Source organism: Megascapheus bottae, chromosome 1, assembly GCF_031878675.1.
Source record: "Megascapheus bottae isolate mThoBot1 chromosome 1, mThoBot2.hap1, whole genome shotgun sequence".
Classification (NCBI taxonomy): Eukaryota; Metazoa; Chordata; class Mammalia; order Rodentia; family Geomyidae; genus Megascapheus; species Megascapheus bottae.
Window position 1 is genome coordinate 30470981 of NC_143509.1, and position 22073 is coordinate 30493053.

Below are 22073 nucleotides of genomic sequence, written 5' to 3' on the forward strand. Positions count from 1 at the left end.
TCCTAGCTACTCAGGAGGCTGAGATCTGAGGATCAAGGTTCAAAGCCAGCCTAGGCACTAAGGGACCCAAGATTCTTATTGCCAATTAACCTCTAGAAAATGGGAAATGGGGCTTGGCTGAAGGGTAGGGCGGTAGCCTTGGGCTGAAGAGTTCAGGGACAGTGCCCAGGCTAAGTTCAAGCTCCATGACTCACAAAAACAGAAGAAAAAAAAAATCCCAGACTTTTTTTTTCTTTCTTTGCCTAGGCTGGGCACTCTACCTTGAGCCTTGAGTTGGAGTCTTGGTTTCTCTGCCACAGGTGGCTTCAAATCTTGATCCTCAGATCTCAGCCTCGTGAGTAACTAGAATTACAGGCATGAGCCAGCAGCACCCAGCTTGTAGGGGAACTCTTGATGAAACTCTGAACTCCCTTGAGGAGCCTTCACACAGGGCCAATTCCACTGCCTCAGAGAGTCGAAAGGAGACCACAGCATGGCTTTGTGGATGATTTCAAGAAGAAGCCTCAGGGATAGTTATGAGCCTTCTCTCCACTCTCCTGCCTGGTCCTGAAGTCAGCCAAAAATATTCCCCTTTCTGAGTTTGGAGCCATCTTGTTGTAAGCTGGCAAAGGATGGCCCTGGAGTAGAAGCAGGTAGCTTGTTCAGCATGCTAGATCATCTTGGGCTACCTAGAAACACCAGATTCTCCACACCTGTTGCTGTCTGGGGCTCTGACAGAAGCCACCAACTCAATGAGCCATAAATTATAGTCCTGGGTCTCTCCAGGTCTCTGGGGAAAGAAGGAGATGTGACAGAGACTCACAGTTCGGGGAAGCCAATTCAGCTCCATTGTCATTTTATTGGCTGTTGGGCCAGAGCAGTTGGTGGTATAGCAGGGGGGGTGTCTAGAGTCCTGTTACCTCCGGAGACTGTCCCGTTGTCCAGAGGGACGGGAGGCGGGTGAGCAGAAGGAAGGGGCTAGAGACAGATCATGAGCCTTCCCACTGCAGGGTGAGGCCCTCCCTGTCTCCCGCCATGCTGGCCCAAGCAAGGCTCTCGGCTACAGACACCCACTGCTAGTGCAGGTGCCGAGGACAGCCCCGCATGGCCAGTCTTCAAGCTGGTTATGTGGTTGGGATGTGCCCATTGGCCAACCGCCCAGCTGCCCGGCTCCGAGGGCCATTGCTGGGCACAGCCGTACGCCCTTGAGTCACCCCATTCTTCAGCTGTGGCCCTTTGAGTGACACCTCATCATCGGTGGAGTCAGATTCTTCTGCGTCACTGCGGACATCCGTTCCCACCTGGGGAAACAGAGAGATGGGAAGCTCAATGAGCATGGCAGGGGTGGAGCTTAGCGTGGGCGGGGCTTAACTGGGTAGCGCTGAGCCAATGGGGCTTGGGATGGGCGGGACTCCGCGTGTGGGCGGAGTCCAGGGTGGGCGGGGCTGGGCAGGGCGGAGCTGTGGGGCTCTGAGAAGCATGCAGGAGCTAACTGGAGCCCCCCCACCATACCTGACCCTTCCCCAGAACGTTGTAGATCATGCGCAGAATGAGACAGAACCAGTACACGTGTAACAGCTGCAGCATGATCAGAAGCGTGTTGAAGAAGTAGTAGCCAAAGAAGGGGCCGGAGTTCTCGATAGACTCGAACAATGTGCTGTAGATGACCCTACAACAGGAAGGATGAGGTTTTAGAAAGGCTTCGCCTCTTCCTCACCTAGCTTCTAACTTGCTTGCCCTGCACTGCTTCCTCCCTCCCTCCTAACCTGCTGTCTGTCTGTCTGTCCTTCCTTCCTCCCTTCCCTGCCTCTTTTTGGGAACTAGGTCTTAACACTGTGGTCCTGGCTGGGCAGAGCTCAGAATGGCTGGCTCCGAACAGGAAGAAGCTTAGCTCCTTGTCTCTCTTTGTTTCCGGACTGCTGGGCTCTCAGGCCTGTGCCACCATGCCCATCCTTCCTTGTGGCCGCCAGCTCATGTATTTTCCCTTGAGACTCCTGGAAAGCACTGTCTGTGTCCAGGTCGGGGACCTGACACCTCTATTTGCTCACCTTGTAACTGCCCTGGCCAGTCTCCTGTCCAGGCTTTCCCTAGTTCTGCTCTGGCACCCAGCACAAAACAGCGGGGCCCCTGATGCCTCACGCCATGTAGCTCCTCCTGGGTTTGTTTGCTAGCACATTCCCGGTGGCCTGTCTTTCCATCTGCCCACCAACACCAGACCAATTCCTTTGCCTCTGCCTGGAGTCCGGTCCACCCCCTCCTCCTCCCTGCTTCCTACTGTTCTGCCTGCAACCACCAGAGGGAAGAGGTGAGCAACTGCACCCAGTCCCACCCCTCCTCTGCCAATACTCCCTCCCCACTGGGCTCCCACTCCCTCCAGGTAAAAAGCTCAAGGTGCAGGACAACTTGCCTTGATCACCCCTCTTTTTTGGGGGGGGAGTTGGTTTTGGGGCTGGCACCCTGGGCCTGGGCACTGTCCCTGAACTCTTCAGCTCAAGGCTACCACTTTGAGCCACAGAGCCACTTCTGGTTTTCTGGTAGCTCACTGGAAATGAGTCTCTTGAACTTCCTTACTCAGCTGGCTTTGAACCATGATCCTCAGATCACAGGCTCCTGAGTAACTAGGATGACAGGCGTAGGCCACCAGCACTGGGCTTCTCCCTTCATCTCACTTTGCTTTTTCTGCTTTGCTGGATCTGCACCAACCACTAGTTCTTACTGTTCTTCCAATAGTTGGAGCACAGTCTAGTCTCAGGGCCTTAGCACATGCTGTACTCTCAGTCTAAACCAATTTTCTCTCTATAATCCATTGGGACAACAGGAAATGCTTACATCTAGCTCTCCATCTCTCTTACCTCTGCCACACACACCCTTCCCTGCTTTCTGGCAGAATCCCAGGCGACACCTCCAGCAGGCCAAGAATGGCCTGGGATGTCAGACAGACTTCCCCCACCTCCCTGGCCCCTCAGGAGGGCTGACTTACTTCATAGGGAAGACTATGAGGCGGGTGTAGAAGAAGACCGAAGAGAAGACAAAGAAGAGAACAGTGCATGCTGGCCCAAAGCCTGCATAGCTGAGCATCTTACCGACCTGGGGAAGGCAGCACAAGAAATAGGCTTAGCAGTAGGATGGGGGAGTGGTGGGAGCAGGTCACGCGTGGGAGAGAAGCCAAAGGTTTGGGCTAGTTAAGTCTGAGGGCTTGGCCGGAGTGTGGCCTAATGGTAGAGTGCTTGTCTAGCATGCACAAAGCCTTGGGTTTGATTCCCGGTACAACATACACAGAAAAAGTTAGAAGTGGTGCTGTGGCTCAAGTGGTAGAACGCTGACTTTGAAAAAATCAGGGACAGTGCCCAGGCCCTGACTTCCAGCCCTAGCCCTGGGGGGGTAGGGGGGAAACTTTGAGGGCTTATTTCCAGAAATGTCTAGAAAGGTCTGTGTGTATGAGTTAGAGTGACAGACTTCCCAAAGAGGCTGAAGGGGCAGGCCTTCGTCTCCTAGGGAGATGGAGGAGCCAGGGCCTCATGGCCTAGTCTGGGGGAAAGGGACTTCATCGCCTAGGGAGGCTGAGAGAGGTAGAGGGGCTGGGAAAGGGAAGGGGGGGGACGGAACGGGGGAGGCTCCCCTCTTAGGGAGACTGTTGGGGCTTCTGGTGCGAAGAAGACTGGTTAAGGTAGCACCTCCAGTCCCAGAAGGGCTGAAAGGGGTGGGGCCTAATATCCCGGGAGAGCCGGAAGGGGCGGGGTCTCAGCCCTGGCGGCCTTGGAAGGGCGGGGCCTCGTGTCCCAGGCGAGCCGGAAGGGGCGGGGCCTCGTCGCCAGGGTCTGGGGCTGGACGGGTGGGAGTGCTGGCCCCGGGCGCCCACCTCCAGCAGGTAGTCAGCGGAGTCATGCAGCAGCAGCACCAGGCTGCCTATGCGCAGCAGGTTGGAGAAGTAGGAGAAGGAGATCAGGGTAATCGTCACAAAGTGGTGGATCACCTGCTCCTTGAAATCCTGTAGGACACAGACCATCTCAGGGGATCCTGCGCAGCCTCTGAACCCCAGGCCACCCGCGTGAAGGCATCTGAGGGTGGTGGCGAGGCCACCGGCCCCCTCCCAGCTCCCTGTCCGCAGACTGGATGTGGTTCCCTCCTGCCATGGCGACCCCTTCCCCAGCTGGACTCTGGTTTGTCTCACCTTGCGTTTGATGTCAAAGGGCAGCGTGATTAGCAGTGAAATGTAGAAACTCAGTTCCAGAAGGTACCACCAGTACAGCTGTGGCTGCAGGGGCTAAGACAGAACGCAGCACAGTTAGCTGTGCGCTGAGAAGACGACTATCACACAGGGACGGACTCAGGAACCCCCAGGGGAGTGAGCTCCCCAGTCCTGGAGGTAACCAAAGGCTATGGTGTCTGGTGTGGCAGGTTTTTGTTTTTTTCCAGTCCTGGGGCTTGAACACATGGCCTAGGCACTGTGTCTGAGCTTCTTTTGCTCAAGGCGAGCACTCTACCACTTGAGCTGCAGCACTATTTCCTCTTTTTTCCTGTGTGTTGTGGTACTGAGGAATCCAACTCAGGGCTTCATGCATGCTAGACACACACTCTACCACGAAGCCACACTCCCAGCCCTGTGAGGCAGTTTTTGTTCTGTGTTTTCTCCTTATTCTGGACTCTATCCCTGAGCTGTACCCATCAAGTCCCTCAAGGCTAGTGCTCTATCACTGTGAGCCACGGCACCACTTCTGGTTTTCTGGTGATTAATTTGAGATAAGAGTCTTCTGGACTCTTCTGCCCTGGCTGGCTTTGAACTGCAATCTTCAGATCTCAGCCTCCTGAGTAGCTAGGCTGACAGGCATAAGCCAATAGCTCCTGGCCTCATTATTCTATAGAAGAATGGAAACGAGAGAGCAGAATTAGGGGTATGACATTGGGTCCGTGGCCACAAAAACCAAGCTTCTGCCTACCTCCTGCGCTCACCTGGTTAGGATAATCTTCCCAGCATCTTTTCACGCTCCACATCCATGGTTCCTAAGAAGAAACAAAGGTCAGAAGTTCCACCCTGGGTGTGGAATCTCTCAAAAGGGTTTTCACTCAGCCCTACTCCTTCCTGCCCGGTCCTGTCTCTGCCTGTCACTGCTCCATGGGATTTCTGGTTCTGGCGGCTTTTTAACAAGAGCAGGGGGAGGGACAGGTGGCTGTCAGGTATACTCACGTGGTAGAGGATAAAGATGCCACCGGTGAAGGAACATAAGTAGAAGACAAACTTCCAGCTGCAAGCAGGTGGGAGCTGGTCAGGGAGCAGCCACGGAGCTGACCCGCCCCACCCCCACCCCACCCCCATCCGCCTTCTTCTGGGTTACCTGGCCTCTGAGAATTTCTTGGACAGGCGGGGTCTTTCCTGGTTCCGTCGTCTCCGGAACCAGCGTTGAGTCTGACGCAAGGAGAGCCCACACTGGACAGCCAGGAGGGCCATCTGGTCCTGGGGAGAGAATTACGGGGACAAGGTCACAGGGTCTCCGTGGTGGCTTTTCCCACCTGGATACAGGACCTGGCTTTGCTTCCCACTCCCCTGAAGCCTCTGCTGTTGCCTATTGGGGTAACTTCGTCTAGCGTGGGGAGGGTGGGAATCCCAGGTGGAGTACAGGGTCCCCACGGCAGCCCCGTGGGGGCAGCGTGGGGGAGGGGTGGCTCTCACCTCCTTGGGGCTCCTCCCTGTTCTGAGGAAGTGCTTTTCCAGAGTGGCATTGGGTTTCGCATGCCTCCTAATCTGATCCCGGACGCCCAGCCACTGTCCCAGGGGCAGGGCCACGAATCTGGTTGCAAGGAAGACAAGAGTCCATCAGAACCAAACTAGGTGGATGGGAATGTGAGCAGAGGGATGAGGCCCTAGGTTCAAATGCCAGTACAGCCAAATAAAAAATAATGCTAAGTGGGGCCGGGACTTTGGCCTAGTGGTTAAAGTGCTTGCCTAGCATGCATGAAGACCCGGGTTCGATTCCTGGGTACCACAAGGAAGCCAGAAGTGGCGCTGAGGCTCAAGTGGTAGAGCTCTAGTCTTGAGAAAGTCCAAGGACAGTGCTCAGGCCCTGAGCTCAAGCCCAGGACTGGCAAAAAAAAAAAAAAGAAAAGAAAAAAGAAAGAAAGGTAGCTTTATTGGACTTCAGGATAAGCAGGGGTCACTTTCCAGGAAGCCAGCTACCCGGGCCCTTTCCTAGGCTGAGGGGGCCTTGGGCCAAGGCCTTTGAGGGCTCCCCCCCCCCCCCCATGGACTGTCCATTCCAAGGAAACCGCTCTGGTAAGCACCAGTCTGTCCACTAGGTGGCGCCCAAGGCCACAAACAAAGCAAGAGGTATGACAGTCCCAGGTCACCAGGGTCAGGTCTGGGGACAGAGGGACTTAAAGGAGGGGGGTCCCCTAAAGGAGAGGGTGAGAGCAGGTCCTGGAATCCAGACTTAAAAGAGCTATAGAGAAGACTGTGCAAAGGTGCGGGGTGGGGAGTGAGATCACAAAGAAGGTGCCGGAATGGATGGAACAGCAGAGGGCACTGAGGTCAAGTGGGCTTTGGGCCAGGGGAGGGCTTTGCTGGCAGGCCAGGTCTGGGTGGCCACAGCTAGGTGCCAAGGCTGTGGCTTGGGCATAATTTTGCCCAGAGAGGGGATACCCTTGGGAGAAAGGCAGAACCCCAGTTCCTGGCATTCTAGCAGCCACCTGGGACCAGGGAAGACAAGATTCCGGCCACTCTCCCCCCTACAGTGCAGGCAGGAGCCCACAGTGAGCATGCACAGCTCGGCAGGGTGACCCCCCAACTCACCTCTCAAAGATGAGGCGCACGGCCACCAGAGCCAGCGCCAGGGGCACAGACGCCAGCATGTGCCGAGGGTGGGGGAAGACCAGGCCATCGCGGTCCTCTAGCTGGGCCCACGTGTGGTTAGGTGCCAACCAAAACCTGTCCTGCCAAAGCCACTCCATCAGGCTGGACAGCATGGTGCCAACGTGGCCTGGGACGAGGGCTCTGCAAGCAGGGCGGAAGGATGACAAGACTGAGGCTTTGGAGTCACAAACCCACCCTCCTCCTCCTCCTCTTCGTCCTGCCACCCCCCAGGCCTGGGGGAGAGGGCAGGGTCAGGGCCTGTGGAATGTGTTGTTTCCTCATGTGCCTATCCATCTGTCCCTTCAGCCATCGGCCTGTTTTTCTACCTGCCCATCTATCATTCATCACACAGGCACACATCATCCAGAATCCTTCTTCCCAGGTACTCACCAACTCATCCACTCATCTCTCATCCATCCACCAAGCCACCCACTAATCCACTCATCCATCCACCAAGCCACTCATCAATCCATCATCTACCTGTTCATCCATTTACCCATGCATATGCATCCATCTATCCACCAATCCATCCTTCCATCACCTACCCATACCCAACCACCAGGCCATCCATCAGTGCATCTACCCATCCATCCAGTCATCCATCCGGACACAGCAGGGGAACAAAGCTGACACATTTCTGGTTCTGTGGAAGTCACAGCCTTGCAGGGAAGGCAGCCAAAAGATGAACAAACAGATTCATAAACACCAGAGGGTACAGGGTAGTGTGATATTCACCACTGGTGACCAAGAGAGCTTCTCTGGGGGTGGCCACAAAGAGGTATATGCAGAAAGGAAAGTGAGGGCTGGACAGGAGGCTTTCCAGATTATTAGTAGAAGGTGCAAAGGTCCTGGGGCAGAGCAATGTTCAGTCAGGGTGTTGGAGGGCCAGCAATGAGGCCCCTGTGATTGGAGCAGAGTGAACGAGGGGAGAGGTAAGGAGAGATGTATGTGCTACAGCATATAGTGGAAGAGGGTTCCACAGGAAATAATTTAGAGTCTATCTCTTAACCTGCAGCACAATTAAAAACAAACAAAACAGTGACTGTGTCAACCACATGCTACATTTCACCACACTGCTTGCTGCCTGCCCATCAGTCCATCTTGTGGAAACACAGGATGCATTTCAAAGTTAGTGGGAGGCACCCTGCCGAATCGCCTCTAAACATCTCAGCAGGCAGATCATTAACAAGGGTTTGTTTTCTTCCGAGATAAGATGTACTATGCATGCTAACCTTGTACAAATCCTTGAACACGGTCATATACAATCTCCCCCACCCCGTAGACAGATCTCATGACACAGCTGAGGCTGGAGATAAAGGAGTCTCACAGACTTCCCTGCCTGGGCTGGCTTGGAATGGCAATCTTCAGGTCTCAGCCTCCTGAGTCGCTGGGATTACAGATGGGAGCCACTACCAGTGACCAGGAAACAAGCTGGCAAGGCCAGCTCAATCCTGTGAACCCAAATGGAATTCCAGGACAAGTGTCCAGCCTGGAACTTCTGGCCCCTTCCTCCGTCTTCAGAGCATATGTGTATAATCTCGCCTTGTCTCTTTTCGGCTCTGCCACAGAGTCAAAGCCGTGATAGGCCAGTCTCCTTTTGTGGGACCCTCTCTCAACTATGTGACAGGAAAGATCCAGCCAGGGACAGATATAAATCTCAGGAGTCCAGGCCCCTGTTCATGTCCCCAGCCTCAAGTCCCACCATTCCCTGCCTGCCTCTCAGCTCCCCACGGCCTTCACATGTCCTAGCTATTATAGGTATAAGGATGGGAAGGTAAAACAGAGGGCAATGAGGTGAAAATGCTAACATAAGGCATACGATGCGAACATACTAAATGGAAATGACGTGAAAATACGAACACAATGAATATAATTAGAAGGAAAAACAATGGAATGAAATACAGTTAGAATATTTAGAGTGCTAGGAGCCCAGCCAGCTGGCCGTAGGAGATACTGTAAGACACCAGCACAACCAATCTAACCAATCCAGATCAAGCAAGGAGGAGTTTGGACCAGAGAGGAGGCAAAGGACCCAAAATGAGGGACAACCCTTCTATGGGCCTTATATTTAGCCCACCAAGGCTGCTCTTGCCCAAGAGGCCCATCGAGGATGATGACTCTAAAGCTCACACCTGGGCTGAGAGTTGCATGACAGTAGCCTTTCAAACTGTACTGCACCCAAGATGGGTGCACAGGAGCGATGGGCATGTCTTCATCCTCACCGGGTCTTACATGCCTTCTTTGTTTCGTTAAAACTCCTATGCATCCTTCAAAACCCAGCTTGAGTGACACCTCCTCCTGTAAGTACTCACTGGTGACATTGTGAACTGGTCAGGCAATCTTTGCAGCGGATGTGGGGTTGAAGGATGTTGAAGCCCTAATTAGACTGACTGAAGCAGGCTCACCCTCTTTGGGGCCTAAGTTCAAAGAGAGACAGAAATATATCCCCCCCGCCCCATGCCTTGTTTTGTGTATGTGCTGGTGCTTGAGCTCAGGGTCTGGGCGCCATCCTTTTAGCTTGTCCACTCAAGGCTGACACTCTACCCACTTGAACTATAGTTCCACTTCTGGCTTTTTGCTGCTTAACCGGAGATAAGAGGGTCGTAGTCCTTCCTGCCTAGGCTGGCTTTGATCCTTGATCCTTAGAATACAGCTTCCCAGTTGGCTGGGATCACAGATATGAGCCACTGGAACCCCATATATCTTGTGTTTTGTTCTCAGTAACCCTTTATCTTACTTTTCTCCCCCCCACCAGGCCCCCATCCTGACTGATCAAATGCTTTCATCGAGGTTCTTTCTACATAATTGCACAGTATTTTTAAATGATTTCCCCTCCGTCTTCGCTCTCTTAATGTACAAATGAGTCACGATGTGGTTTGGGCTGAGAACAGGGTGAGCAGCCTGGCAGATTGGCTGCACTCCTGGCTCTAACGCTTCAAGGCCCCCTGGACTAAAAGACAGATTCAGGTACAGCTGCATCTGGGTGTCACTGGCTGATGAGGACCGCGTGTCTCCTGAGGGGAGGTTGAGGGCTGCATTCTTCCTCCATTTCTACTTTTTCTTTGGGAACGGGAGCTCCACTGTTTGTTTCTGGTAAGAGCTGGGCTTCGGTTGTACAGTCCGGTAAATGGGTGTAGCTGACACCCAGCTTTAGCAGAATATGGCATAAGCTATGGAAGACAGGGCAGGAGCTGGCATAAGTCTCAAAGTGCCCCCTGCCCTATATCTAGTTCCACTTCTGACCCTACTCATTTGCCAGGCGTGTAAGGCTGGAGGCGGGTAAGCTGGCTTCTCCAAGCCTTAGTTTCCCAATTTGAAGACAACATCAGCAACAGCTGATCTGATGATGGATAACTGGTGTGAGCCGAGGCTTAAATGACATTCTGAATGTCACTGGGGGTGTGGCGGGGATGTCTCGGAAGGACAGGTACTGGTGTAGAAATGTCTAGTTGTTTCAGGTTCGTTTTTTTGTTCTTCCTTCTGTTGGTTGTGGGGCTCAAACTCAGGGCCAAAGTGCTGTCGTTGAGCTTCTTTATGCTCAAGGCTAGTGCTCTATCTTTTTCTTTTTCTTTTTGCCAGTTTTGGGGCTTGAACTCAGGGCCTGAGCACTGTCCTTGGGCTTTCTTAAGGCTAGAACTCTACCACTTGAGCCACAGCACCACATCCAGCTTTTTCTATGTATGTGGTACCAAGGAATCGAACCCGGGTCTTCATGCATGCTAGGCGAGCACTCTACCACTAGGCCAAACTCCCAATCTAGCCCTCTACCTCTTGAGCCACAGCTCCACTTCCATCTTTCTGGGTGGTTCATTGGCGATAAGACTCTCCTGGACTGTCCTGCCTGGGCTGGCTTTGAACGCCGATCCTCAGATCTCAGCCTCCTGAGTAGCTAGGATTACAAGCGGGAGGCCCTGGAAATCAGGCTTAATCTATGCTTATTTTGAAACCAGGGTCTCCAAATAAAAAAGTTCCAGGCTGACCTAGAACTTGCGGCCCCTCTATCTCCACCCCACTCCTTGTTCAGGCTGGGATCAGAGGCCGGGCTATCTGGCCTGGCCTTTCTCTGGAACATTCTTCCTGTGGCTCCAGCACCCTCCTCCGCCTTTCCTTCAAACTGCAGCTCATGATTTCCGGCCAGGCTGGATTCCGGCAGCTGGAGGGAGGTCACTTGGAAAGTCACCAGATGGTGGCTGTTCCAGGACGGGCCTCGCCTTTATTCTTTTTCTTTTCCCGTTGCTCCACCCCCCTCTAGGCCAGCTCCCAGCTTTGGTGGCAGGAGCCTGGCCACCTGGGAAGCTGCTGATAATCCTTTCAAAGACTAAAAATAGCCCTGCACAGAGAGAGAGAGAGAGAGAGAGAGAGAGAGAGAGAGAGAGAGAGAGAGAGAAGAAAACCAATTTGGAGCATGCCTCACCTCCACCAAACACACTCTCTCACTTACACCCCAGTGGCCCCCCAGCAGTCTGGCCCAGGCCGTTGTTTGTAGACTGACCGCAGCACCCTTGGGGAATGCTCTGACCTGTCGAGGCAGCCAACACCCCCTATCAAAGACCCCAAAGTGGGCCTTAAATCTAGGGCTCAGCCTTGGTCCCACTCCCTCCCATTTTGGCATCCTCCTGTCTCTGATCTGCCCTCCCCACCACTCCATTCTTAGCTACTTGCTGGGATCCCAACTCTCTGACCTCCTTCCTGTCTCAGGGCCTTTGCACATGCTACTCAGTGTGACAGAGGAATGTTGGAAGCCTAGTGAGGTAGTGTACATGTGCAAACCTAGGAAGATCTTGAATTGGAAGCCAGCCAAGGACAAGGTGAGGGGGTGGGGTGGGGGAAGATCCATAATGAGAATGCTTCAAACATATTTGCAAAAAAAGCCAAGCATGGTGACACATGCTTATACTCTTGAAGTTCAAGGCCAGTCTGGGGCAAAACATTTGCAAGACTCTCCTCCATCTCAGTAAAACAAGTGAAATATAGTGTGAACCTGTAAGCCTAATCTACACGGGGGTGGTTGTGGTGGTGGTGGTGGTGGAATGATAGGAGGATTATGATTTGAGCCTGGCCCTAAGACAGGAGACCTTATCTAAAATATAACTAAAGTGAAGTAAATAAATCAAAGGGATGGGGGTATATGAGGCTCAAGTGGGTAGAGGGTTTATCTGCCAAGTGCAAGGTCCTGCGTTCAGATCCTAGTATTCTATTTTTTTTTTTTTTTTTTTTTTTTTGCCAGTCCTGGGCTTGGGCTCAGGGCCTGAGCACTGTCCTTGGACTTTCTCAAGGCTAGAGCTCTACCACTTGAGCCTCAGCACCACTTCTGGCTTTTTGTCTTCGTGCATGCTAGGCAAGCACTCTACCACTAGGCCAAACTCCCGGCCAAGATCCTAGTATTCTAAACATCACACATACATACAGTGCATATAAACACATATGCATATGCAATTGAGATCGCTAATTAGTTTCCTGCTGGCCTTCTGTAAATGCTGCTGAGTTTGAAAGCTTTTCACTGGAAGTGGTTCCCTAGACAACCTAAGGCGTGGCTCAGTAGTATTCTTTTCAGGGCTTACATTTCACTTCAGAGGAATCTCCTCAAACAACCAGAGGAGCCACTTTTGTTTGTGGCTCCTGCCTGTGTTGACTTCCTCCTTTTCAGATCTGCTAGCTCTACCACTTTGAGCCATGGCACCACTTCCCGTTTTCTGGTAGTTCATTGGAGATAAGAGACTCACCGACTTTGGTCTGGCTGGCTTTGAACCTCCTCCATCCTCAGATCTCAGCCTCCTTGAGTAGCTAGGATTACAGGCAAGAGCCACCAGTACCCAGCCATATTTTTTTTGTTTTGTTTTGGTTTTTTTTTGCCAGTCCTGGGCTTGAGCTCAGGGCCTGAGCACTGTCCTTGGACTTTCTCAAGGCTAGAGCTCTACCACTTGAGCCTCAGCACCACTTCCGGCTTTTTTCTATATATGGTACCGAGGAATCGAACCCCGGGTCTTCATACATGCCAGGCAAGCACTTTAACCACTAGGCCAAACTCCCGGCCCCCCAGCCAGATCTTTATATTTTGGTTGTTGTTTCGGACCCTAGGGCTTGAACTCAGGGTTTGGGCATTGTCCTTGGGCTTTATCAAGGTCAGTGCTCTACCACTTGAGCCATAGCACCACTTTTGACTTATTCTGTGTATGTGGTATCAAGGAATCGAACATAGGACATCATGCATGCTAGGCACGCACTCTACCACGAGGCTACACACCCCAGCCCCATGAGCTCTTAGGCTAGCGCTCTACCACTTGGGCCACAGCTCTACTTTGGCTGCTTAACTGCAGAGAAGTATTACATAGACTTCCCTACCCAGGCTGGCTTTGAACCAGGCTCCTTAGATCTCTCAGTTTCCTGAATATCTAGGAAAACAGGTGTAGTCTTCAGTACCTAGCCACATCTACACCTGAGCTGTAGCCCAAGTCATTAACCTCACAGAGACAATCAACACTGTTTCAACTTCTTGCTGCAATCTCACAGCCTCAGACTGGCACACCCATTGGTGCCAACTCAGTGTTTGCAAAGTACATGAAGGAATCCATAGATGAGACAGGTGGAAGGGCTAGGGGTGTGGCCCAAGTGGCTGGGTATGATTCGAGAGATGGTGTGCATGACGGGGCTACAGAGCTCTTGCTTAGCAGACTGGCAAGTAGGTGGGCATCTGGACTTTAGCTTATGTGAGTGATAATCTTAAATTATCATTATTATTACTATTGTTGTTGTTATTATTATGGCTTGAATTCAGAGCCTGGGCACTGTCCCTGAGCCTCCTTTTGCTCAAGGTTGGAGCTCTACCACTTGAGCCACACGCCCCTTCTGGCTTTTTCTGTGTATGTGGTACTGAGGAATGGAACAGAAATGCTAGGCAAGCACTTGACCACTAAGCCATATTCCCAGCCTCATGAGTGAACTTTGAAAAAAACCAAAAAACCAAAGCCAGGACTGGAAGCTGGACTCAAATGGTAGGATGCTCACCTAGGAAGCACAAGGTCAAAGGCCAAATCCCAGTACAACCAAACAAAATAAAGTTGGGGGGGAGGTGGGGGAAAGAAAAAGAAATCACGGGGCCAGGAGTTTGGCCTAGTGGTTAAGTGCTTGCCTAGCATGCAAAGACCCAGGTTTGATTCCTCGGTACCACATACATAGAAAAAATCCGGAAGTGGTGCTGAGGCTCAAGTGGTAGAGCTCTAACCTTGAGAAAGTCCAAGGACAGTGCTCAGGCCCTGAGCTCAAGCCCAAGACTGGCAAAAAAAAAAAAAAAAAAAAAAGAAAAAGAAATCACCTTCACTGGTAGGCAAAGTTGGTTTAATCTCTGCCCTTCCATCCCCATCAAAGAAGACCATATATATATCCCACCCCCTAGGAACCGGGAAGTCTGAGCCTCAAGACAGAAAGTGCTGGAGCATGGGGAGTGTAGCCTAGTGGTAGAGTGCTCGCCTCGGATGCACGAAACCCTAGGTTCAATTCCTTGGTACCACATACACAGAAAAAGCCGGAAGTGGCGTTGTGGCTCAAGTGGCAGAGCACTAACATTGAGCAAAAAGTGTCCAAGGACAGTGTCCGGGCCCTGAGTTCAAACCCTAGGACTGTCAAAGAAAAAAAATAAAATAAGATAAAAAGTGCCGGTCTCAGGACCAGGAGTGTGGCCTAGTGGTAGAGTGCTTGCCTAGCATGCACGAAGATCCGGGTTCAGATTTCTCAGTACCACATACATAGAACAAGCTGGAAGAGGTGCTGTGGCTCAAATGGTAAAGCTCTAGCCTTGGAAAGCCCAAGGACAGTGCTCAGGCCCTGAGTTTAAGCCAGGACAGGCAAAAAAAAAAAAAAAAAAAGTGCTGTGCTCAGCAAGGGAAAGTCGCAGGGCAGAGCTCCTGTGAGCAGGAGATGGCTGAGAGCACTTACGCAACCCTTCCCAGGTCTCTTCTAGGTCCCTGCCAACAGAGTTATCATCAGGCTGCAAGTTCTGGCCCCACAGATCTAAGCTTTCAGACGCCAGGAACGCAATGCTAGACTTTTGTTTGTGTTAGAGTCTCTCCACACAACCGAGTTGGCTTCAACCCCATATGCTTGTGCCTCAGTCTCTTGAGTGCTAGGATTACAGGTGTGTACCACTGTATTCAGCCACTACATGCATGGGATAGCCTGCAGAGATAGTAGAAGCGTTGACAAGCTTGCAAACATACAAATAGCAAAATGCAAGAAGAACAAAGAGGAAAAAATGACTAAATCAAAATATATGTCTGGGAATGGGTAAAATTTAAACAAAACAAAATACTAAATACCACTAAGTAGCACACCTTAAAAAATGGTAAAGGCTAGGAATATGGCTTAGTGGTAGAATTCTTGCCTAGTATGCATGAAGCCCTGCGGAGATTCCTCAGTACCACACACACGGAAAAATCTGGAAGTGGTGCTGTGACTCAAATGGTAGAGTGCTAGCCATGAATAAAAGAAGCTCAGGGATGGTGCCCAGGTCCTGAGTTCAAGTCCTAGGACTGGCAAAAAATAAATAAGTAAAGATGGACAGGTACAGTGGCTCTTGCCACTTGGAAGGCAGAGATTAGGAAAACCGTGATTTGAGGTCAGCTCAGGCAAAAGTTATCAAGAATCCCATCTCAACAAATAAGCTACTTGTGGGATGGCCGTGGTGGTAGATGTCTGTAATCTCAGCCACTTTGGGAGGCACAGATAGATAGGTGATCTCCCTAGACACAAAAAGACACTATGGAAAAATTAACCTAAAGGAGAGGGCCTGCCACGCCAGTGTGAAAGCTTGACTTCAAAGCCAAGCTTGGGGGAGAAACTGGCAGCTTGTAACCTCAGTACAAATACCAGAAGGGATGGCTCTGTGACTAGCCCCTGTCCCTCGGGGCATCGGGACAGCCACTGGCATGTCACAGGCTTTGAAGTTACTGTAAGTGATCCCATGGGTGGCCTCTTGGAAGTTACAGTGGGTGTCAGATCTGAAGAGGCTGAGGAGGTAGAAAGGCTGGAATGTAGCTCAGTGGCAAAGTGCTTGCCTGGCAAGTACAACGTCCTGGGTTCAATCCCCAGTGCCAAAAAAGAAAAGACAAAAAAAAAAAAAAAGGTGGAAAGACAGAACCTGCCAGACAGCTATGGCGTGCAGGGTCTCTCTTTAAGAGGGAATGAATGGAAGAGGGTATTGTCAACCCATGCCTGTAATACTAGCTACTTAGGAGCTAAAAAATGAAGATTATGGCTCAGAGACAGCCTTGGGCAGAAAAGTCCCTGAGACTCTTATCTCCAATAAACCACCAAAAAGCTAGAGATAGGGCTATGGATCAAAGGTAGCCTTGAGCACAAAGGCACAGGAACACTGCCTAGGCCCTGAGCTAAAAAAGAAAAAAATAAGACTGGGGCGGCTCACGCCTGTAGTCCTAGCTACTCAGGAGGCTGAGATCTGAGGATCACAGTTCAAAGCCAGCCAGGGCACTAAAGTCCATGAGACTCTTATCTCCAATTAACCACCAGAAAATAGGAAAGTGGTGCTGTGGCTCAAGGGGTAGGGCGGTAACCTTAAGCTAAAGAGCTCAGGGACAGCACCCAGGCCCAGAATCCAAGCCCCACAACTGACCAAAAATAAAACAAGCAAGGGAATGGATAAAGTGATTTTTGTGGTTGCTCTTGTGCTGCCAGGCCTGATGTGGGTGGTGGGGGGACTGCCTGCTTGGACAGGAAATATAGAACATACAGCTCAGGTGTGGGAGGTGGTAAGGAAAACAAAGTGGGTAAATTCTGGGTGTGGATTTGTGAGAGGAAGGGGAAGGAGGGAGGAGGATCAGACTGCTACATCCCAGAGGAGGTGATGGGGGGGGGGGGCAGAATGAAGCAATGGGGAAGCTGGACTTTGGAATTTGCAAATCTGGGGGAGGATCTGGGCTCTGCCCCTGTCCCAGAAAAAGTACCAGCGTGGGAAGGGGGGGGGGGAGCGTGTCATTTTGTCATGGGAGCAACAGCCTCCAGGCAGGAAGAAGCAAATACTGTACTGTGATTTCTATGAATTCTCCTGGCATTCTAGCCACCCTTGGCTTGTCAGAAAGGGCGCCAGTTTCTTTATCCCCTGAGGCATTTTTATTGTTCATGTTTGTTTATGTTGGTCATGGGTATTGAATTTAGGACCTCAACCTCCTGATTAGCTAGAAAGACAGGCTTGAGCCACCAGTTCCTTATGTTTATTTGTTTTTGCAAGGTGTACATGGTGATATTGGATCTAGGCATTACCTTTTTAGCTTTTTCTGCTGAATGCTGAAGCTCTCCTACTTGAGCTACAGCTCTGCTTCTGTTTGTTGTTGTAGTTTTGTTTTTGGTGGCTCAGTGGAGATAAGAGTCTCCTGGACTTTCCTGCCTCAGGGCTGGCTTCAAACCTCCATGCTCAGATCTCAGTCTCTGGAGTAGCAGTTGCAGCAGAAATAGGGATTGCAGGCATAATTACTAGTGCCTAGCTCCATATCATCTTTTGAGAGGCCTTGATTGCCTCCAACTTGAACCTCTTCTTTCTGGCCATGTTTCTGGCGTGCGGACAAAATGAGATGTTTCTCTAAATCTAGCCTGTAGCTAAGTTGTCAGGAAACTGCAGCAGACTCCAGTGCTTTGGGGAAACTGAGGCACTGGATTTTTTTCCCCTACCCCCTCCCAAGATCATACAGGAGATACAGGAGGCTGAGCTGGACCTTCAGCTTGGCTGTCTCCAGAGCTAGTGCCCTTGCTTCCACTTCAATCCAATCAGCTCAGTCTCTCATCTCATAAATATTTGTCACCTATTTTGTACTGGATCAGATGTTGGGGACTTGAATTCAGAGCCTAGGCAGTCTCTTAGCTTTTTTTTTTTTTTCCTCAAGGCTGGTGCTCTACCACTTGAGTCACTAGCTTTCTACTAGATAACTGTCTCAGATTCTGTCTGGTTTCTGGCTTTCAAAAGTAATCCTCCCGAGTAGCTAGAGTGAACATAGTATATATTTGTTAGCTTGTTTCATTGCAACACCTGCTTGGTCAGGATTAAAGTGCCAAGTGAGGCATGATTTCTGGCTACAATTTAAAAGACAGGCATCAAGAAGACTTCTTTGAGATGGTGGAAGACATTGGAAGGAAGCCAGAGGCATAGAGCATTCTAGTCAGAACAGCCAGTGAAAAGGCCCTGGGACAGGTAAGTCTAGAGTAGCTACAACACAGGGGAGAGTGGGAGGGAGGGAGGGGAAGATGACAGCCATCCATTAATGTCACAAATATCTCACTGGAGAAATAAGACACAAAGGCAGGTTTCTCTTCCCTCTGTCATTCACTGTTTTAATGTCTCCTGTCAGGATCAACTGGCAGAATTAAGACCAAGGTGCCCCTGTCTCCAAATTGTAGAGAAACAGAGGGTCAGCCTCTAGCTTGAATCCCAGCCCAGCAGACCTGCTGATTTCCATTATACCATTTTTTTTGGCGGGGAGGGGGTGTGTGTGCAAATCCACTTAAGATAGTCAAAGGTGTGTATAGATGTCTGTGTCTGTGTGGGGGGGGGGATGAATCCTTCCTTTTTTACTTAGAAAGGGGTGATTACAGGCCAATGGCTAGGCCATGCTCAAAATATACCTGCTTGGTTGGGTGCCAGTGGCTCGTGCCTGTAATCCCAGGAGGCTGAGATCTGAGGATTACAGTTTAAATCCAGCCCAGGTAGGAAAAGTTCATTCAGACTCTTATCTCCAATGATCCACCAAAAAGCCAGAAGTGGAATGTGGCTCAAGTGGTAGAGGGCCAGCCTTGAGTAAAAAAGAGAAAGGGCAGCATCTCAGGCACTGAGTTCAAGCCTTAGTATTGGTGCAAGAAAACAAAAGCACCTTATGAGCTTGGCTTTTGTGCTACTGAAAGGTTCTGCCAGGTCCACCATCCCCTAGTGTTTCAGGTTTCCTGTCACCTGCTACTCGGTCTTCCCCTTTGCCTCCTCCTCCTCCTCCTCCCTGTCCACCCTAGCCTTCATCTTTCTCTAGCCTGAGGGAGGAGGAAGGCTTCTTTATGTTCCCTCTGGTTCATCAGTCTGGGACTGTGGAAAGTCTATTTTCTTTTTTCTTTTCTTGATGCTGGCCCTGGGGTTTGAACTCAGGGACTGGATGCTGTCCCTGAACTCCTTTGCTCAAGGTTAAGCCATAGTTCCACTTCCAGCTTATTGGGCAGTTAATTGGAGATAAGAGTCTCACAGGCTTTTCTGTCCCTGGTGGCTTTGAACTGTGATCGGAGCCTCTGGAGTAACTGGGATTATAGGTGTGAGCTGCCAGCACCCAGCTTTATTATTATTTACATGATTTAATTTTGTAGCACTTAGGGATGGAACCCTGTGTTTCTTGGAATAGGAGGCCATGTGTTCCACCACAGAACTGGATCTCAGACCCCTTCCAGTACCCTGTCTCCCAACTCCTCCTTCCTAGTCTGGTTTCTCAGAAACCAGTCTGCATCACACCTCCAGCAGCCAGCTGTGTCAAGTGATCTCAAAGGCAGGATCAGCTCCATTGGTCCAGCCCCAGAACTGGACCAAGTCTGCTTTCTCCTCCATTCTATCTCTCATGCATCCTGTCCCCCATCCCCACCCTTCCAGCCCCTCGCATCCTGCTTTTCTCTTCATGGACTCAGTCAGATGATTCCTCTGGGTTTACTACCCTCCATTCTCCCCCCCTCCCCAGTCATGTGCTCAATAGCATTTCTGTGATGTTTTAATAACCTCTGTTTACCAGCTGCTCATTACCAGTGGAGCCTTTTGTGTTATCTGTTCTTTATGGGTGTGGTAACGAATTCTAATTCCATAAAGTCCATTTTACAGGTGGAGAAACAGCAAGAGTTGTTAGAGTCACTAGCCCCAAGGGCCACTGAAGTCTTTAGCAGGGATGAGGGGGAGGCAGGCACGTCTGGACAGAGGACAGCCTGAGATAGCCCATCAGACAGAAAGGAGGAGGAAGATTCTTCAAGGCTCCTCTTCCCCGGCTTACCCCCTAGGTGGGAGGAGGGGACCTTAGCCAGTACCTTGTCTTCTGTAGTCAGCCCAGTCCCTCCTGAGCCAAGAACTCACTTCATGCCAGGCACCGGGCCAACTGCACGTTTTACAAAATCTGGCAGAAGGCTAAGGGGTCAAGATGGAGGGTGCTAAATCTCTCAGAAGTCATCAGGTCCAGGAGATTAGGGGTAAAGGGATCCTCCCTTAATCCCTCAGGAATGAGGATTTGTCAAGCACTTTCCCAGCATTAACACTCCCAGGGACAAATACAATCTACCCATTTTCAGGTGGGAAGGACTGAGGCCAGCCCGAAGACCATGGGTCCTAGATTATGTCCACAGCATCTGGCTGGTCTGAATGGGGTTCATGGTCTTCTCAACCATCCCTTTGGCTGGGATCAGGCACAAAGGATTAACGTTTCCAAGGCAAACCCTAACTAAGTCCAGGGTTCCTATCTTGTGGAGAGCCTTCTACCCTAACATTTCAACCCCAGTGGAGAAGACCCTTCTCTGCTCCGGTGCCAGAGGGTTTGCCCTGGTTCCCACTGGGGTTTGGGGCAGCTCATAGGTTTCCTAAGTCAGGATGAGTCTCAACTGCTATCCCCCATCCCTGGTATGTGTGTTTGGGGGAGGTCGGAGGTTGCCCCTCCTGAAATCATCCCAGGGGAGCAATAAAATGGGTGCCCAGCTCAGAAATCTCCATGTGACAGGCTCCATTTCCAGTCAGGCAGGAATCTAGGATTCCCTCCTGTCAAAAGGAACTTCCAGCCTGCTCACTTCTAGCACAGCTTCCAGGGGGGTTCAAGACTGCAGCCTTCTTCCAGATCTTTTCCCAACCCTTCATTCACACACCCGCTGCGGATTCCTTTTCTCATCTCTCTGCCTCCCTCCCTCTTTCTCCTTCCATCCTCCTTTTCTGCGTGTGTGTGTGTGTGTGTGTGTGTGTGTCTGCGCGCGTGGGCGCACCGGTTCTAGGATCTCTGTCAGGGGATCTTTTTCTTAAGACACAATGACGGTGGTGTTGCTTGATTGTCGCAAGCCCCCTGCTCCCCCCTTCCCCCGCGCCTCCCACCCTCCCTGGGGGTGCTCACAATACACTGGCCTCTTTTCTGCTCTGTAAACACACACGGGGGCGGGGATCTTCCTGAGTCCCAGAACGCCCTCGCTGGCGGATCCAATCGGGTCTAACTGGCACCCCCCTCCCAGATCTCTTCACAGCACCCCCTCTTCCCTCCACCCTCGATTCCCTATTCATCCTCCCCGCACCCGCCACGATGAAGCGATTCTCTTCTTCTACGCACGGAACGGTGGGCTCCGAGGCCAGGGCCCCCGGCCGCGTGCCACGTCCTGGCACGTCCGGGGCCGCTGCGCACCGACTCCCAGGCGACCCGCACGGAGGCTCGGGTGGCGCCCGGCCGGTCCACACATCCGGATTCCCCCGGGTCACCGGGGCCACCACGGTCCCCGCTCGCTCCCGCCCGTTTGGCAAAGACGCATCTACGGACACCTGCGTCCTCTTGGGGAGCCGGGCTCTGTCGGGGAGATGGCCCGAGCCCCAGACCTGACCGGGTTGGGGTGATGGCGAGGGACGCGGCGGCCGCGCGTCCGGGGGGGCCGGGCCGGGTCCGCCATAGCCGCGGAGGCGGAGCCCCGGCGTTCGTGCGTTCTGGGGGCACTGGAGCGGCGCGGGGCGCTCGCTTACCTGGGGGTGCAAGCGGCGGGGCGCGGCGAGGGCCACGGCGGGGCGGACGGCGGCGACGCACTCGAGGAGCGGCGGACACCCGCGGCCCGCGCCAAGCAACCGGACTCTGCTCCCCGCCGGGCCTCAGCCCCGAGCCCGGGGAGAAAAAGGCGGGAGGGGGGCGCGGGGCGGGGCGCGGGGCGAGGGAGAGGGCGGGGTCTGCAGGCACGTCCCTGCCCGAACCCCCACCCCGCTTCTCTGGGCCCAGCCCCCGGACTCAGTCCCCACCCACCCCCAGCCCAGCCCCAGTGCCTCCCGGCTCCGCCTCCAAGTCTGTCCCCTGCTGCCCGAAGGCGACACCCGCGGTCGCGTCACTAGGCTCCACCCCCACCACCGGCCCCACCCAAGCCCCGCCCCCACATCACCAGCCCCGCCCCCACAGCAGCCCCGCCCACATCACCAGACTCGGTCCCAATGGCCGGGCCCCGTTCCAAGCCCCGCCCACGTCACGGAGCCCCGCCCTTCATTAGCCTTCATGAATTTGCATAACAATCT

The 22073-nt window shown here is 52.3% G+C and overlaps 1 protein-coding gene across 1 annotated transcript; it reads right to left on the reverse strand.

Annotated features, from left to right (window-relative positions):
• Nucleotides 1-818: 818 nt before the first annotated feature.
• On the reverse strand, nucleotides 819-21775 carry Cers4 (ceramide synthase 4). The gene is made up of 11 exons (XM_090341659.1): nucleotides 21540-21775; nucleotides 6764-6964; nucleotides 5648-5765; nucleotides 5313-5431; nucleotides 5165-5222; nucleotides 4930-4980; nucleotides 4151-4243; nucleotides 3839-3967; nucleotides 2960-3066; nucleotides 1492-1648; nucleotides 819-1280 (listed from the first exon to the last, which is right to left on the reverse strand). Exons 2-11 carry the CDS (start codon nucleotides 6934-6936, stop codon nucleotides 1104-1106), a joined length of 1182 nt encoding a protein of 393 aa, XP_090197785.1. The 5' UTR covers nucleotides 6937-6964; nucleotides 21540-21775; the 3' UTR covers nucleotides 819-1103.
• Between the last annotated feature and the right edge of the window lie 298 nt (nucleotides 21776-22073).